The sequence below is a fragment of the Podarcis liolepis genome (genome assembly GCF_965112155.1).
Source record: "Podarcis liolepis genome assembly, chromosome: 7".
Classification (NCBI taxonomy): domain Eukaryota; kingdom Metazoa; phylum Chordata; class Lepidosauria; order Squamata; family Lacertidae; genus Podarcis; species Podarcis liolepis.
This window is the reverse complement of record NC_139561.1, coordinates 71,154,633-71,170,362: the sequence shown is the minus strand read 5'-3', so window position 1 is coordinate 71,170,362 and position 15,730 is coordinate 71,154,633. Positions and strand designations below refer to the sequence as shown.

Here is a 15,730-nt window from a genome sequence, read left to right as displayed (position 1 = left end):
ACCAGAGGTTTCACACCCATAATCTAGGCTGGACACCCTCAAACTCGGCCCTCCAGATGTTTTGGGACTACAACTCCCATCATCCCTAGCTAACAGGACCAGTGGTCAGGGATGATGGGAATTGTAGTCTATCCTCCTAGTGGAGCAGCAATAAATCTGCTAGCACATTTGCAAAGCTAAACAGGGTCTGGTATGGTTTCAAATTGTATGGGGGACTTCTTGTTGAGATTCCCACATTGCAGGGGGTTCGACGAGATGACCCTGGGTGTTCCTTCCAATTCTACAATTCTATGAGATGGATCTAGAAGCAGAATACAAAGTCCTTCTATAGTTCTACACAATCCTTCTTTGTTTTTTTACATTAGTTCACACCACCACCCGTACCGACACATGTGGCATTTAATGATGTTTTATGATGCTTCTGCCTGCCCTTGGCTTTTACTGTTGTTTGTTCCTTTTATAACCATTGCAGTTTTCATTGTGTTTTGCTTCATTTTGTTGGAAGCAGAAATGCTGCATGAATGGCAAAGCACTAAAAAGGTAAAAGGTAAAGGACTCCCGGATGGTTGAGTTCCGGCAAAGGCAACTACAGGGTGTGGCGCTCATCTCGCTTCAGGCCCAGAGAGCCAGAGTTTGTCCACAGACAGCTTTCCGGGTCATGTGGCCAGCATGACTAAATCGCTTCTGTCACAATGGAACACCGTGACGGAAACCAGAGTGCACGGAAGCACCGTTTACCTTCCTGCTGCAGTGGTACCTATTTATCTACTTGCACTGGCGTGCTTTTGAACTGCTAGGCTGGCAGGAGCTGGGACAGAGCAACGGGAGCTCACCCTGTCACAGGGATTCCAACCTCCAACCTTCTGATCGGCAAGCCCAAGAGGCTCAGTGGTTTAGACCACAGTGCCACCTGCTAGCAGTACCCTATCGGTGGTGCTGTGGTTGCTGGGATGGCGCAAGGCAATGGTCATGGCAGCTCCGTGTTGGTCATGACCTCACTGCCGCCTTGCCTCATCCCTATTCTGGGGAATGCAGTGCCACTGCCAGTCCACCCCTCTCATGCCCTGTGGCTGGTTGATATAGACCACATTGAAGCCTATGAGGAAATGCTGAGTGGGTGTCAATATTTTAAATCAGGGGTGACGAACCTTTTTATGCCCAAGGGGGTTCACTTTGCAGAAATAGGGGGAGTAAGTGGGATTTTGCAGCCTTGTGTATATTAATTAAAATGATTGAACTTAAATTATAATTAATGGCTACTATTAATTCAACTAAATTTTTGGGAGGTCTTGGGAGACCTTAATATGGTTGTGTGTTGTGGAGAGAGGAGGAGGCCCATGGGTCAGGGGTTTTACCATCCTTGTTTTAAATGATGCCTCCTTAAGTATTTCAGTCAAAACTCTCTTAAAGTGACTCAGGAGGACAGAAGGGAGATGCAAATAGGGACATGGTACATAGAACAGCAGCTCTTTTCGGGAGCTCAGAGTCAGTACAGGTTTTTTTGGAGAGTGAGATTGCCACGACTGGCTCCCCATCCCTTTAACACAATGCTGATGGGAATAAACCCGGGGCTGATGGGAACATGTGGAGGGCACCAGCTTGGCAAAGGCTGTTCTCATGAATGTAGCCCCAACCCCGAACAGCTTGAATGTCTGAAAAATGCCTATATGCAGGCCTTTAATCCACTGCTGTGCTGCAAAGGCTATGGCAGAAGGAACACAGAATCACAGAATTGTAGAGCTGGAAGGGACCCAACGGTCATCTAGTCCAACCCCCTGCAATGCAGGGCTCCTGTCCACAGCTCAAACCACCAACTTTCGGATTAATAGCCAGATGCACTGACCCATCAATAGGTGAGAGTCAGGGAGTGGGGCTTGGGGATTTCAACAAGGGCCCACCTCCCTCCCTGCAAAACCCACTTGAGAACTGCTTGCAGCACCTTCAAAAAACAAAGCCGACAAGTTGATTGTGGCATGCTCTTTCACAGATCAGTGCTGTCCTCAGTTGACCAGAATATGTCTATATTTACACATGGGTAAGGGGGGAGGGAATGTTGATAGTGGGGTCAAGAACTAACAACATGCAAAGGGAGAGAGCCAGCATGCTGTGAGTTCCAATCCCCACCCAGCCATGATGCTCGCTCAGGCCACAGGAACGCAGGAAGCCGCGTCAGATCAAGGGTCCATCTAGCTCAACATTGTCTACACTGACTGCCAGCAGCTCTCCAGGTTTCAGACTGGGGGTGTCTCTCAGCTCCTCCGGGCACAAGGTCCACCTGACCTTCTGTGTGCAAACCAGACGTTCTGCCATTGAGCTGCAGCCCTTCTCTGTTTGCTGAGTATAATTGGTTGGTCTGCGCTATGAATTCCACCCAAAGACAGTGACAGTCCAGAAACGCCCTTCGACTGCCATGCTACGTACTCACCTACCTGGGAGTAAGCCACATTTGATTCAGAGGGGTTGGCTTATGAGTAGATATATCTAAGACGGTGCTGTTAGCAGGAGAGTCCCTCTCCCGCTCTCAAACACAAACACAAACAGTGTACCCTACTTCACAGGGTTGTTGTGAAAATAAAATTGCACGGAGAACAGTGTATACTGCAGCTCCTCATACAGAAGTGGAAGAGATTAGCCTCTCATACAGTACCTACTGAAATTCCCTCTTCTAACCCCAGTTGAAGGTGGAGCAGCCTCATCGCCTTTTGCATTTGGTCTGCCTAGCAGGAAAGATGGCATAAAATTACAGTACAGCGACAATTATAGCAATAGTAATTAAAAAGGAAGCACAGACCCAGACGCTGCAGTGGCCGCTTCTATTTTATCGTATCAGTCTGGACCCTTCTAAACCCAGTGATAGGCCACAGCAAAGTCTGCCAGGGACCGCGTCTGTGTGGGGGCTGGGATGGCCGAGAGGCTACACCAGTTGAATCCCAGTCTGTCTTGTCGAGACGCTACACCAGTTGAATCCCAGCCTGCCTTGCAGCAGCAGCACCAAAAGCGGCTCCACCCGGCAGGCGTTCCTAAAGGCTTCGAAAGCACTCGGTAGCTCGTTCGGGCTGCTCCAATCTCCCGGCTTGTCACTTACAAGGGGTGGGGGCGCGGGGTATGACGGACAGCCCATCACTTGCTCTTTCCCACCCATGTGATCAGAAACAAGAGCTATTTAAGGGAGGCCGGCGGCCGCGCCTGGAAAATATATATATATATAAATATAAAGAGCGCCAAGCCAGCAAGCGCGCTGCGTGAAAGCCCCTCTCCTCTCTGCACAAACATTCCCGGCAAGGCTCGCCATGGCTGAGGCTTTCGCAGGCGTCTGGAACATGGTCGACAGCACCAATTTCGACGAATACATGAAAGCTATCGGTAAGAGCAGGGATACTAAATTTCCTCCCGTTTTGGGGTGTGGGAAAGATTGTCTAGGAGGCTGCTGGCACTGCAACCCCGAGAAGGCCGGCGGGGTTTTTCCTTCCACCATCAATCACTCGCCCACCCGGGAGGCTGAAATGTTATCGGTGTGCATCTTGGAATGCGCTCGGCTTGGGCAGCTCGCTCGGTGCGGTAACGCGTTAGGTAACGCCGGGCGCCGGCGAGCTGGGGCGTTTTCTCCTCCGCAGCCATCTGGAAATCGCTTGGAGAGGTTGAGCCGCCAGCCACGTGGGCGGAGGGCCGGCATTTCATTCAAACCTTCCCGTTTTGTAGTACTGGAGGAGATCCGCGGCGGATTAGGCTGCCGGGAGAATCCTTCCCTCTTAATCCCTTCTGGGTGTAAATGCGTTTAATTCGGATCCTTGCCGTGGCTGCAAGTGGTGCGTAGGGTAGCTCGGGTACATTGCATTCTGCTGCCCCCAGCCCCAGGCCCGGAGGTGCAGAAAGCAGAACCCCCGCGTCACAGCATAATCCCAGGTCTACCGCGGGGCGCCCTATTGAATTCAATGGGGTTTACGCCCAGGTAACGGTAGCTAGCGGTGGTTAGGGATTGCAGCCATCCATTTGTTGTAGCCAAACGCAGCCTTGGGGCGCCTTAAGAACGAACGCGCGTACTAGGTGGCGTGGGCTTTCCTGGATTTGCAGGAGAGAGGAAAACGCCACGTGTGGAAAGGGTTGGGGACGCGCGTCTGCCGCTGCAGCGAGCAAATCTGCACGCTTCTCGGCGCGTTCCAATGAGCCAAGAAAAAGGATCTAGCTGCCCAGTCGTGAATCTCGAGTATGATGTGTTATCTCCCGTGCATGGTGCTTAGCCTAGAACTAAGCTTAATGGCGCTTGCTTCCGAGTAGACGCACAAAAGGTCTCGTGGTTAAGAGGCGCCCGGAGGCACCGGGCGAGGTCAGAGCGGTGAACCAAGTTTGGGGAAGAGGGCGGGGAAAGCCAGCCCGGGGCAGCTGCGCTTTCGGCGCATCTTCCATTTGCGCTAGGCCACGCCGCCTCCGCCCAGGGCGCTCCTTTCTCCGTCTGCGGGGCGATTGGTTTACGCTGGTTGGAATGGGGCCAGATCCCGCCCGCTTGGCTCCTGCGGCGCCTTGGCAGAGCTGCCTGTCCGAGATTTATTACAGTGGTACCTCGGGTTAAGTACTTAATTCGTTCCGGAGGTCCGTACTTAACCTGAAACTGTTCTTAACCTGAAGCACCACTTTAGCTAATGGGGCCTCCTGCTGCCGCCGCGTGATATCTGTTCTCATCCTGAAGCAAAGTTCTTAACCTGAAGCACTATTTCTGGGTTAGCGGAGTCTGCAACCTGAAGCGTGTGTAACCTGAAGCATATGTAACCCGAGGTACCACTGGACTCTCTTAGGCCACAAGCTGGAAAGGGTGAGATTTAAGCCTATCTTAGCCTGTCCTATGCAAAGCAAATGACTCAGTGACTTACTCGGGAGTAAGTCCCATCATAAGTAAGGCTTGCTCCGAAGTAAATGCAGGCAGAATCACTGCATAAATGATGGAGAGTTGAGCAGGAGACTTATTTTCTTTTGTTTCTCTAGTTTCATATTCGTTACGATTCGATCATTACATTTGTATGGTAATTTTCCTCCCAGGAGCTCAAGCTGTCCTAAATGGTTCCTTTTCCGTCCCATTTTATCCTCACAACAACCCTGTGAAGCAGGCTGTGCTGTGAGTGACTGGCCCCAGGTCACCAGTGGGGATTCGAACCCTGGACTCCCAGGTCCTAGCCCGATATTCTAGCCACTACACCACACTGGCTCTCTTAATACGTTCAGCCTTTTATTCTCTCGCTTTTATATGTGAGCCCTGAACTCACCCCCCCCCTCATTGTAATCCATGGCCCTACTCTTTATGGGAAGGGCATGCCTCATTTGTGCTAGCTGCTACCATTGTCATTAGTTAGGGGTCAGAGCCCTCGTTAGACACTCCATGGCTTTGTAATGCATATGTACCTAAGTGCATGAGCGTTTGCACTAAAGCCCCATGCAGTGCTCAGCCTGCCATTTTGCACAAAGCTTGAGGTGTGCTTGGAGCTGCTTATCATGACTGAAGGACTCTTCCTCCTCCCCCTTCCGATTTCTCCCTCTGCAAACTTGGGTAGTGAGGGCTGCTGGACTGGTACCAAAAAAACTGAAAAACAAAACCCATTTAAGACACAAGCAGGAGGTATCAGCATATGTGGAGAGACTCCTGAAGGGGAACCCCTCCCCCCCCCAAGGCTCCATGAGTACTGAGCATGCTCAGTAGCCATGGAATGTAGGGGAAAATAAAAAAGTGAAAAAATTCAAAGAGTTTGGGCGTATTGTATATAATGAGTGAAAAAAGATATTCAAATTCCCATTCACAAAGAAGGCCAGAGGCCTTTTTATTAGGGATTATGTCAACTGAAATCAAGAAAGAAGACCATTTTTTATGTACACAACATCTACTGCCAGGATTCTGGTTGCAATGAATTGGAAGAGTGAAAAGACACCTACAAAGTCAGAATGGCAGGTAAAAATGACAGACTACATCCAATTGGCAATAATGATGGGGAGAGTTAGAGGGTACTCAATGCAGAAGGTGAATAAAGAATGGATAGTATTTAAAGAATATTTGAAAATTTATTCTAATAGCAAAAACCTCCTGGCAGACCTTAAATGATTCTTGTAATGTATAACAACAAACTAAAGAATATTTCTCTGAAGGAAATTAAGGAAACAAAGTGTAATATGATACTGTGTAAAAAATAATTATGAGACTTAGTTTTTTGAGAACAATCGGAAGTTTATTTTATCTTACTTTTTCTTTATTTTTATTTTTATTTTTGTTGTGTATTGTTCGTGCATAAATTGTAACATGGCAAATTGTTGTGTAAATATGTGTTGAATGTTTAATAAAGATTTTTTTAAAAAAAAAGAAATGTAGGAGGACAGCTCAAAAAGAGAGAAGGGAAAAAGGGAGGAGAGTGCAATTATCTACTTAGAGAGAATATTGGGTGGCTGGAATCTTCTGACGAGCACTTCTATTAGGAGGGGGAATATGCTGCAACACTTTGTTGCAGGACCCACTTCTATTACTCCTTTAAACTCCAAAAACAAACATATTTCAGACTGATGGGATATGAGGCTATGGCAGGGTTAAAGAACACAGCAGGTGAAATAGACTCTTCCACAGAGCTATGGCATGAAGAGGCTCAGGTGGTGGTCTGTGGTTTGATGGCTGGGGTGTTATGTGCCTTTTTTCAGCTGGAAAATGTTGGAGGCTCTGTGGAATCTTCTTGTGTGCTTGTTGGGACTGGGAAAAGTTGCTGGGAGATTGTCTAAGAGTGGCAAATCAGTACAGAACAGGCGGGGCCTAATTTCGGGTGGCATCATAAATATGCTGATTAAAAATTTGAAATACCAAAAATTTGAAAGAAATTGCAGATGAGGGCAAAGTACCTTTTGGCCCTGTACACTCTTTGGCCAGGAAATTGGAAGATGAGATTAGGTTCACATGACGCCATATGTTTAAAATACTGTACTATGCTGCCACTTTAAACAGTTGTGGCTTCCCTCAAAGAATCCTGGGAACTGTAGTTTAAGGGTGCTGAGAGTTGTTAGGCAACTACCATTCCCCTCACAGAGCCGTATTTTTCAGAGTTGTCTGGGAAGAGGGATTGATTGTTAAACCACTTGGAGAATCGTAGCTCTGGGAGGAGAATGGAGCAACTCTCAGAACCCTTAACAAAAATCCCAGGATTCTCTGAGGGAAGCCATGAGTGTTACAAGTCCTATAACAGTGTTTTAAGGAGTGTGGCCAAGTTTCTACCTTAATGAGAAATTGGGCAGAATCCTGCCTGCATGCTTTCTGTCGTATCTCTCAATAAGTAAAGGAGTTAAGAGACTTGCTTATTTTCTGAGAGAGGGGGTGGTGGTGGTGGAATATTCCAGGGAAGGTCAGTTCCCATGGTGCTTATCTTCCTTCTTGGAATACTAGCATACCTTATTGCACTCTGGGCAAGATTATTTTCCTCCTCCAAGGACACTCGAAGGCCCTAGTAGACATTGTGACATGTTTGGAGGAACTAAGGGCATTTGTTTAACTGACAATAGCAATCCAGGATCTCAGCAAATGCTTTCAACATTGTCTGCTAACTGGAATCCTTTTTAGCTGGAGACCCCAGCAGTTGGGGTTTTCTACAAGAAACCAGCATGTTCTACACCCCTGCGCTTCTGACCCTTCTGTTAATCACAGGAACCTACAACATAATCTTGTAACAGGTTGCACACCATTGGCCTATCTTGCTCAGTATTCTCTATATTTAGAGGTGGTGAAACCCAGGACTAGGGGCCAAATCCTTCTGTACAAAGATAAAATCTGTATTTGTTGCTTTGGCCTCTGGCCCCACACACCATGTTGTGCTGTCCTTGGAAGACTGCCCAGAAGAGGATGTTGAATTGTAAAATTGGAAGGGGCCACAAGGGTTCATCTAGTCCAGCCCCCTGCAATGCAGGAATCTTTTGCCATACATGGGTCTTGAACCCACAACTCTGAGATTGAGTCTCATGCTCTGCAGACTGATCTTGAGCTGGAAAGTTTCCCAGCCCTTGCTCTGCATTCGCTAGATATCAGACAAGTTGGGCATGCTTGGCTGTACCTGAGGATGATGGGGACATCAGACCTGGTACCTTCTGCATACAAATCAGATGCTCTATCACTGAGCTTACGATCCTTTTCCCAATCACAAAGGATATGGAAGAGATCTCGGTTTTAAAAGCAGAACTGACCTGGGGAGCAGAAAGGAAAAACTCACCCACTCTGAGATTTTTTGACAGTTCTCACCTTTGGGAGATGTGGAGGTTGAGGTCCACCACCCACCCCATCTTCAAAGTAACCCTCTTAAAATTGTATCTATTAGGCCACCTTTTCTTCAAGGGGCTCCCCATTTTGCGCCTCCCAGCACCCCTGCGAGGTGTGCAAGGCTTGGTGAATGCCACTGGTCCAAGGTCATGCAGTGAGCCTCAAGGCAGAACAGGAATTTGAACCTGGGTCTGCTCCAGTCCTAGTCTGACACGCTATACACTACGCAACACACTAGTTGCAGATCTGGGGGGTGGGTGTGTAAGGTTTGCTGGTCATAGGGTGCAATGCATATGGAAGAATGGGTGCTCTGGTGGGAGCACAACGAAGCCGTTCCTTTCCATTGCAGTTGCCAGCAAGGGTACGAATCCAATCAGATTAGCAGCTAAATGAGGAGAGGTCCACCCCCAAAGGAATGCAAATGGTAAGAGTCTTGCCACACTGCTAAATCCTGCCTGGAGAGCTCTCCTTTGCAGCTTATCGTATACAAACATGTGGGTCTCTTAGGAGTCCTCTCCACTACATGGCTGAATGCCAGAAAGAACACTCGCTACAAGGACTGGTGATGGAGCCCTGATTTCTCTATCTCAGTAAGTCAAGAAGGACTCGCTTGCTCCACCTTCAGTGCAACTGATTTCATTTTGATGAATAAGCCTTTGTTCTTTTTGGTGGTGTGGCTGGGTGTTGGGTTATTGTGTTCTGGTGTGTATGTGTTTAACCGAGCAGTTTTGCAAGCAGCTCTCTCGAGAAGGTATGGGGGAAGCTTGGGCCCTTCAGATGTTGCATCAACCCTAGTGAGGATAGCTAATGGCCAGCAATGATGGGAGTTGTGGTTCAGCAACATCTGGAAGGTCAAAGATTCCCACACCTCCACCTTCTTTTTAATCCTTCATTAGCTTTCTTCTGTTTTAACAAATCTGCTTTTCATACCAGCATCCCATCAACACTGTGATTATTATGGCACACTGACTTCCAAGCTTCTAGGCTGCTAATTCCCACCCACCCCCCTTTAACCTCTCCTTTTCCTGCAGGTGTGGGCTTTGCCACAAGGCAGATGGCAAACCTGACCAAACCAACCACCATTATTGAGGTTGACGGCAACAAGATCACCCTCAAGACCCAGAGCACTTTCAAGAGCACGGAGATCAAATTCACAATAGGAGAAGAATTTGATGAGACGACCGCAGATGACAGACATGTCAAGGTAGAGTTCTGGCTGTCAAGATTGTGATTGCAACCCTTGCTAGGTCCCATCAGGAGCTACAAAAGGGTTAGACAAGAATACAGAAGATGTTTTATAGCCGATCAGACTGATTTGTCTATTTAGCCCATGACTGTCTAGTTTGACTGGCCATGTTGTCAGCTGCTGGCAGTCCAGGCTGGTCTATTTAGGGCAAATGGGGCACTACCACACCACCCTGGGTCTGGCCTCAGCCAGCCCTCACCTGCTTGCCTTCTTACTTGCATCCAGTTCAAAGGGGTAGCACTGTTTGCTTTCTTCCTGCTCCTTAGTCCCTTAGTCCTTAGTTGCCCTTGTATAGCTCAGCAGGAAGGATTGTGCTGATGAGTACTTTTACTATGTAAATCGCTTTTTTATTTTGATTTCTTTGTTTCTTATCTTTGTTACTTCTTTATTTCTTAATAAATTTTCTATTTTATATAATTTTCTCTATTTTTTACCTAAGAGATAGTACATAATGTTTGTATAGACATGCAAATTGTTTAATCAATAGAGAATTGATAGTTAAAAAAATAAAATAAAACTCAGCAGGGGATGGGGAAAAACCAGAATTAATTGATTCTGCTTGTCATTGACTCTGCCTTCCACCCTACCATTCCAAATGAACACCAGCCACCACTGCCTGATCCTTGTCTCTCGAGATGCCAGGACGGAACCAAATCAGTGGAGATTAAGTCTCACACTGGCCACAATGCCTATGTCCTGCCACTTGGTTGGGAATCACCAGTGGGGAGAATTTCTGTTGTGCTGCTGTCCTGCTTGCAGGCTTCCTGTGAGCACCTGGTTGCCCACTCTGAGAACAGGATGCTGGGCAAGCTGGACCTTTGGCCTGATCCCATAGGGCTTTCCTTCTGTTCTTAACTTGGGGAGAAATGCCGAGGTGCTGCAGAAACATAAAGTGATGAGGAGGGCCTGGGAGAGAGAATGCAGAAGGTCAGGAAATGGGAACATTTGGCCCTCTGCTTGTTGCTGAACTACAGCTTCTGTCAGCCCAGAATGACCAAAAGCCAGGAATAATGGAAGTTGTAGTTCAGCAACCTCTGCAGGACCAAAGGTTCCCTAAGCTTGGAGTAGGTGCTCAATTCTACAGGACAGCCTCTCCTGGTATGCCCTGCAGAGGACCTTAAGGTCCACAAATGACAACATTCTGGAGGTCACAGGTCACAAGGTGGTTAGGTTGGTCTCAACTAGGGCCAGGGCCTTTTCAGTACTGGCCCCGACTTGGTGGAACACTCTGTCACAAGAGACTAGGGCCCTGCAGGACTTGACATCTTTCCGCAGGGCCTGCAAGACAGAGCTGTTCCACCTGGCCTTTGGTTTGGACTCAGTCTGACCCTTATGTCTCCCTCATGGTTTTGATCTATGGGCTACTTTTAAAATGAGGCTGCATTTTAAATTGCATTTTAACCTGTATTTTAAATTGGGTTTTTTCCCCTATTATGTTTTTACTGTAATTTTACTGATGTTAGCCGCCCTGAGCCTGGCTCTGGCTGGAAGGGCGGGGTATAAATAAAATTTATTATTATTAATTGTCATTAATCAGGCTGGTCTGTTTCACTATGAAGACTCTGCTTTATGGTCCATACGGAAAGGGCTTTGTTTGGGAGTAGCCCAGGGTACCTGAGCCCTTGGTCATTTGTGCTGCCACCCCCCAAACTCTCCTACTCCTTCTCCCCCTTATTTTCACCCTTTGCTTGCAGAGCTGCTGGGCTTGCTGCAAAGTGCAAAGCTGGCGAGATCCCATTCACCCAGTCTCTTTACTTGCCTAGAAGTCTTCTCTACATTCATTCAAAATTGTGCCATGGGCTTGTGACCAGAGTCCTTTAGGTACCTAGTCACACCCATCATTGCATCTGACCAGACCCGAGCTTACCTGTTTTTCTATAAGTGCTGGGGTTTTCTTTAAGTGTTAGCAGTGCTTTTTTAAGGGGACACTCAAGAGTACACAGTAGCGGCACCTCTTTTTGTTGTTGTAAAAAGTGTGGCACTTGCTGAAACAACTTCAGTAAAAAAAGTACTGAGTGTTAGGTTATTCCGGTCTCGGAGCAGAGTTAGATTTGATATCAATTTGGAACAAGTGGAACCTGTAACAAAAGCTGGGCAGGTGCATGCTTACTCTAGAGCAGGCCATGCTGAACTCAGCAAGTCTTATTTTTGAGTAAACCAGCAGAGGTTTGCACTGATTAACAACCTTAAGTTTGTATACTGGATTCCTATTCATCGAAGTGGTTTTCTCTTACTTGTTATCAGATCCTGAACAAACCAATTCCGTTGCTGTGACGTTGATATTTATTGTCTGTCAAAAGAAGCTGTGCTACTGGTTTCTACCTTCAAATGACACAGCCTGCAGCTCTGAAGCCTTGCCAGGGGTGGGTGGGGTTTAAAATAAAAAAGTAGGTTAGAGCGTATTAAAACAATTCTTCTTTTCAATAATCACATAGCCATGACTCACTGCAGGATCTCTGTTACTGGTGAGAGCAGCTGGTGATGATGCCACAACATATTTTAAAAACTAGGGTTGTGAGCTGAAACTGATTTTAATTGAAGTTTGAAAGGCCCACGAGCTTGTATTTTAGATCCATTTTTGCCCTGGTATGTTAATGTGATGGGGAAAGAAGGGTTTTTTGTTCCAAGTGGTGAAAGTAAATTCTTCCAGTGCTTTTCCTTATTCTCAAAAAGGTGCTTGTATTGCTGGTGTGCAGTTTCAGTTACCCTTGCTTAAAGGAAAAAGCCAAATGACTTAATTGACTAAAAATATTGTTTTAAGTGGTGTACAGACACTTGTCAAGCAAAACGTAATGGGCGGGAGGCAATGGAAATATCTCATTTGCATTCCATAGGAAGCAAGCATGTGTGAATTACTGGCAAGCTGCATGTTTGACCTTCGAAGCAAATGATTTTGGCTGGCAGGCAGCCAGAGGACAAGATGTTAAAACAACATGTATGGCCTGCGAGAGGTTCTGCTTTAGAGCTTCACAGGAGTTGCAGGGCACTCTGCACAGATGACCTGAGCCTGAAGGTTAACAATAGGATAGGCTTACAGCAGCTGGCAGCCTCACTGGCTCCCACGTGGGGCACATATAAGGGTGGGGGATATGATTCAGTTCACATTTAAAGGGGAACTTGCCTAACTTAAACCTTCTGAAACAATATGGGAACTGAAAGGCCCAGTCATCCTTCAAAATCCACACTTATCTGAAGGAGCGCCTCCACCCCCATTGTTCTGCCCGGGCGCTGAGGGTCTTCTAGCAGTTCCCTTGCTGTAAGAAGCCAAGTTACAGGGAACCAGCAGAGGGTCTTCTTGGTGGTGGCGCCCGCCCTGTGGAACGCCCTCCCACCAGATGCCAGAGAAAAACAACTACCAGACTTTTAGAAGACATCTGAAGGCAGCCCTGTTTAGGGAAGCTTTTAATGTTTAACAGACTATTGTATTTTAATATTTTGTTGGAAGCCTCCCAGAGTGGCTGGGGAAACTATAATTATTATTTTATTTTTCACTGTGGTTCTTTGGCCAAGTAATGGGTACAAAGATGTGGAGCATTGTTAAGAGACCCCTGTTCTTCCTCAGAGCTACACTTCCCAAGGTTTCCTGGGGGAAATGATTCAACCACTCTAGAAATTGCAGCTCTGGGACAGGAATAGGGGCTTCCTAACAACTCTCAGCATCCTTAACAAAGCTCCCAGATTTTTTGGAGGAAGCCATGGCTGTTTAAAGTGGGTTGATGCTGCCTTAAATCCATAGTGCAGATGGGGCCTTGCTTACAACCCACCCAAGGGATGAAACTGTCTGTCTGGCTTCCTCCTCTGTAGTCTCTCTGTGTTGCGCTTGTGGAACTCAAAATTCTTTTCTGTTACAAACCACAATTCTGCGGTTCTCTAACGAGCTTGATTTGATTTCTTTCTTTCAGTCCCTTGTGACACTAGATGGAGGGAAGCTCCTTCATGTGCAGAAATGGGATGGAAAGGAGACCTCGCTAGTCCGAGAACTGAAGGACGGAAAGTTGATTTTGGTAAGCCAAAGTACGCTGCTCTTTACCTGTGGCCTACATGGGCAAGTTAAAAATTTGAAGAGAAAACTGCAAGGGAAGGAAATCACTCCTGGAAACTATTTAACCTGCCTCCAACCCCACCCCACCCCTGGTCACATGAAAATGTGCCTGGTAAAAAACAAGCAAGTAACTCTTTGCTCTGGCTGCCTCTGCAATTTAATGGTTGGCTAGCTATATCAATTAGAAACATTTTGATCAACCGCAAGAGGTGCCCACTTAATGAGGCTGCAGGGTTGTTGTTCTTTTTCAAATTTGTGCTTTAGACAAGTACATACAATCCTTGTCGGTGGAGGCACTGCCCCACCCTGGGAACCCTCGTGCCAAGTTTGGCAATGATATCTCAAGAGCCAAGCCTATGCAAAAAAATTTGTCAAACTAAAGTCCCTTCCTGGTCCGCCATCTTGATTCAAGATGGTGTCACCAATATGGTGACAAAGCCTTCAGCACCCAGCCTGGAAACCCTTCTGCCATGTTTGGCAATGATATTTCAAGAGGCAGCCAAACCTATGGAGAATAGACAGTCAAACCTCTTTCCAAAATATACATTAGATATTAGCCCACCCTTATGGTTTTGTAAGTAATGCCCCAAGACTAAGTCATTATACAGTCTATAACAGGCCTCCTGGGGGGTCACAGGGTTTTTGGGGCTAAGACTTGCTTACCTTTTCTTCTCTTTCAGACTCTGACGATGGGCACCGTGGTCTGCACCCGTACCTATCAAAAAGCGGAATAAGAGCCTGTACCTGTTCTCTTGCCAAGTCATCCAATGCCAAACTTGTTGCCAAATTGCCTTTGTGATTCCCTTCCTCCCCACAAGTGTTTTTTGTATAGTTGTTGAACCTTTTTGAATCTGTTCAGTATGCAACTTGAACTCTCTCACCCTGATCTTTGGGGTTTTCTTTTCTTTCATTGCTTTTTTTTTAAATACCTAAGAAGTGGGCGAGGCAGAAATAAGCTATGTGGAAGTAATAAACTGAAATAGTTGTGTAATGGTGTCTGGCTGGGTCTCTGCTCACCCTTGATGACATAACTGGGATTATGACTAATAAATCATTCCATTTGTGTGTGGGGGGGGGAGGGCTTTTCAGCCCAGGGGCCACATTTCTTCACAAGCAACCTTTAGGGAGCCATGTGGTAGTGATGAGCTGGGCCAGAGGCACAGACTCCTAACAGTAGGCTGCATTCCAGCAGCAACATTTCTACACACACAACTCGCACAATGCAAACAGAGACATGGTCATAGTTGAACACTGCAGGAGGGGTGGAGCCAGGTCTGGTGAGGGGTGTGGCTTGTGGAGAATCCCAAGGGCTAAACAGATGCAGTAGTACCTCAGGTTACATACACTTCAGGTTACAGACTCCGCTAACCCAGAAATAGTACCTCAGGTCTTTGCTTCAGGATGAGAACAGAAATTGTGCGATGGCAGCAGCGGGAGTCCCCATTAGCTAAAGTGGTGCTTCAGGTTAAGAACAGTTTCAGGTTAAGAACGGACCTCCAGAACAAATTAAGTTCTTAACCCGAGGTACCACTGTAGATCTGGAATGTCACAGCTTGATCCCAATGTTCCCCAACCCTAGTTCATTTTATTGAAAATGCATTCCTCCTCCTCTGCCAACCATCAAAATGGATGTTTAAGGTGGTTAAACAGATCAGAGCCCTAGCATTATCTGGTCTAATTAAATTAATTGGTATGATTACAGGTACTCGCTGTTACTATAGCCTCACCCTTGCCTGCTGGCCGGATGGCAATTGTGTTACAGAGCTGCAGAATCAGTCCTGCGGTTCAAGCGTGTTGCATACAGACTAAACCTTGACAGTCTATTGTTTTACAAAGCCAAGCTGATTTGTCAGATGAGTATCGTATTAAGGAGCCACAGGACCTAAAGGTGTCTTGCATTGTGGCGTCTTAAGACCCAGCTATTGGATTGACTGTGGTGAGATTTTTGCTGGCCAGGTTAAAACTGAGTGTAAGGGAATATGGACCAATTAATCCCTTCACCCAAAAGACCAAAGTTAAGAATGAGGTTCTTCTAAAACAAAGCAGAAACTTTGTTTACACTTGATGGTTTACCACTGCAAGGTGCAATACTTTGTTTCAAGCAGATACAGAGATACTGTATTAAATATCTGAATGCAACACTTTCAAGCTGTCAGATAATTTTTTTCTTTGTAGGATG

The 15,730-nt window shown here is 46.7% G+C and overlaps 1 protein-coding gene across 1 annotated transcript; it reads left to right on the top strand.

Annotated features, from left to right (window-relative positions):
- The first annotated feature begins 3,149 nt into the window (after positions 1 to 3,149).
- FABP3 (fatty acid binding protein 3) lies at positions 3,150 to 14,542 on the top strand. Its single transcript, XM_083511342.1, has 4 exons — positions 3,150 to 3,363; positions 9,295 to 9,467; positions 13,412 to 13,513; positions 14,232 to 14,542. The coding sequence occupies exons 1-4, from the start codon at positions 3,291 to 3,293 to the stop codon at positions 14,283 to 14,285; spliced, it is 402 nt and encodes a 133-aa protein (XP_083367468.1). The 5' UTR covers positions 3,150 to 3,290; the 3' UTR covers positions 14,286 to 14,542.
- The last annotated feature ends 1,188 nt before the right edge of the window (positions 14,543 to 15,730 follow it).

Excerpts from the sequence above, each read along its gene's own strand:
- FABP3 (XM_083511342.1), top strand. The coding sequence starts at position 3,291 with ATGGCTGAGGCTTTCGCAGGCGTCTGGAACATGGTCGACAGCACCAAT. Across the intron at positions 3,364-9,294 it reads CGAATACATGAAAGCTATCG|GTGTGGGCTTTGCCACAAGG; the intron begins GTAAGAGCAGGG and ends CTTTTCCTGCAG. Across the intron at positions 13,514-14,231 it reads AGGACGGAAAGTTGATTTTG|ACTCTGACGATGGGCACCGT; the intron begins GTAAGCCAAAGT and ends CTTCTCTTTCAG.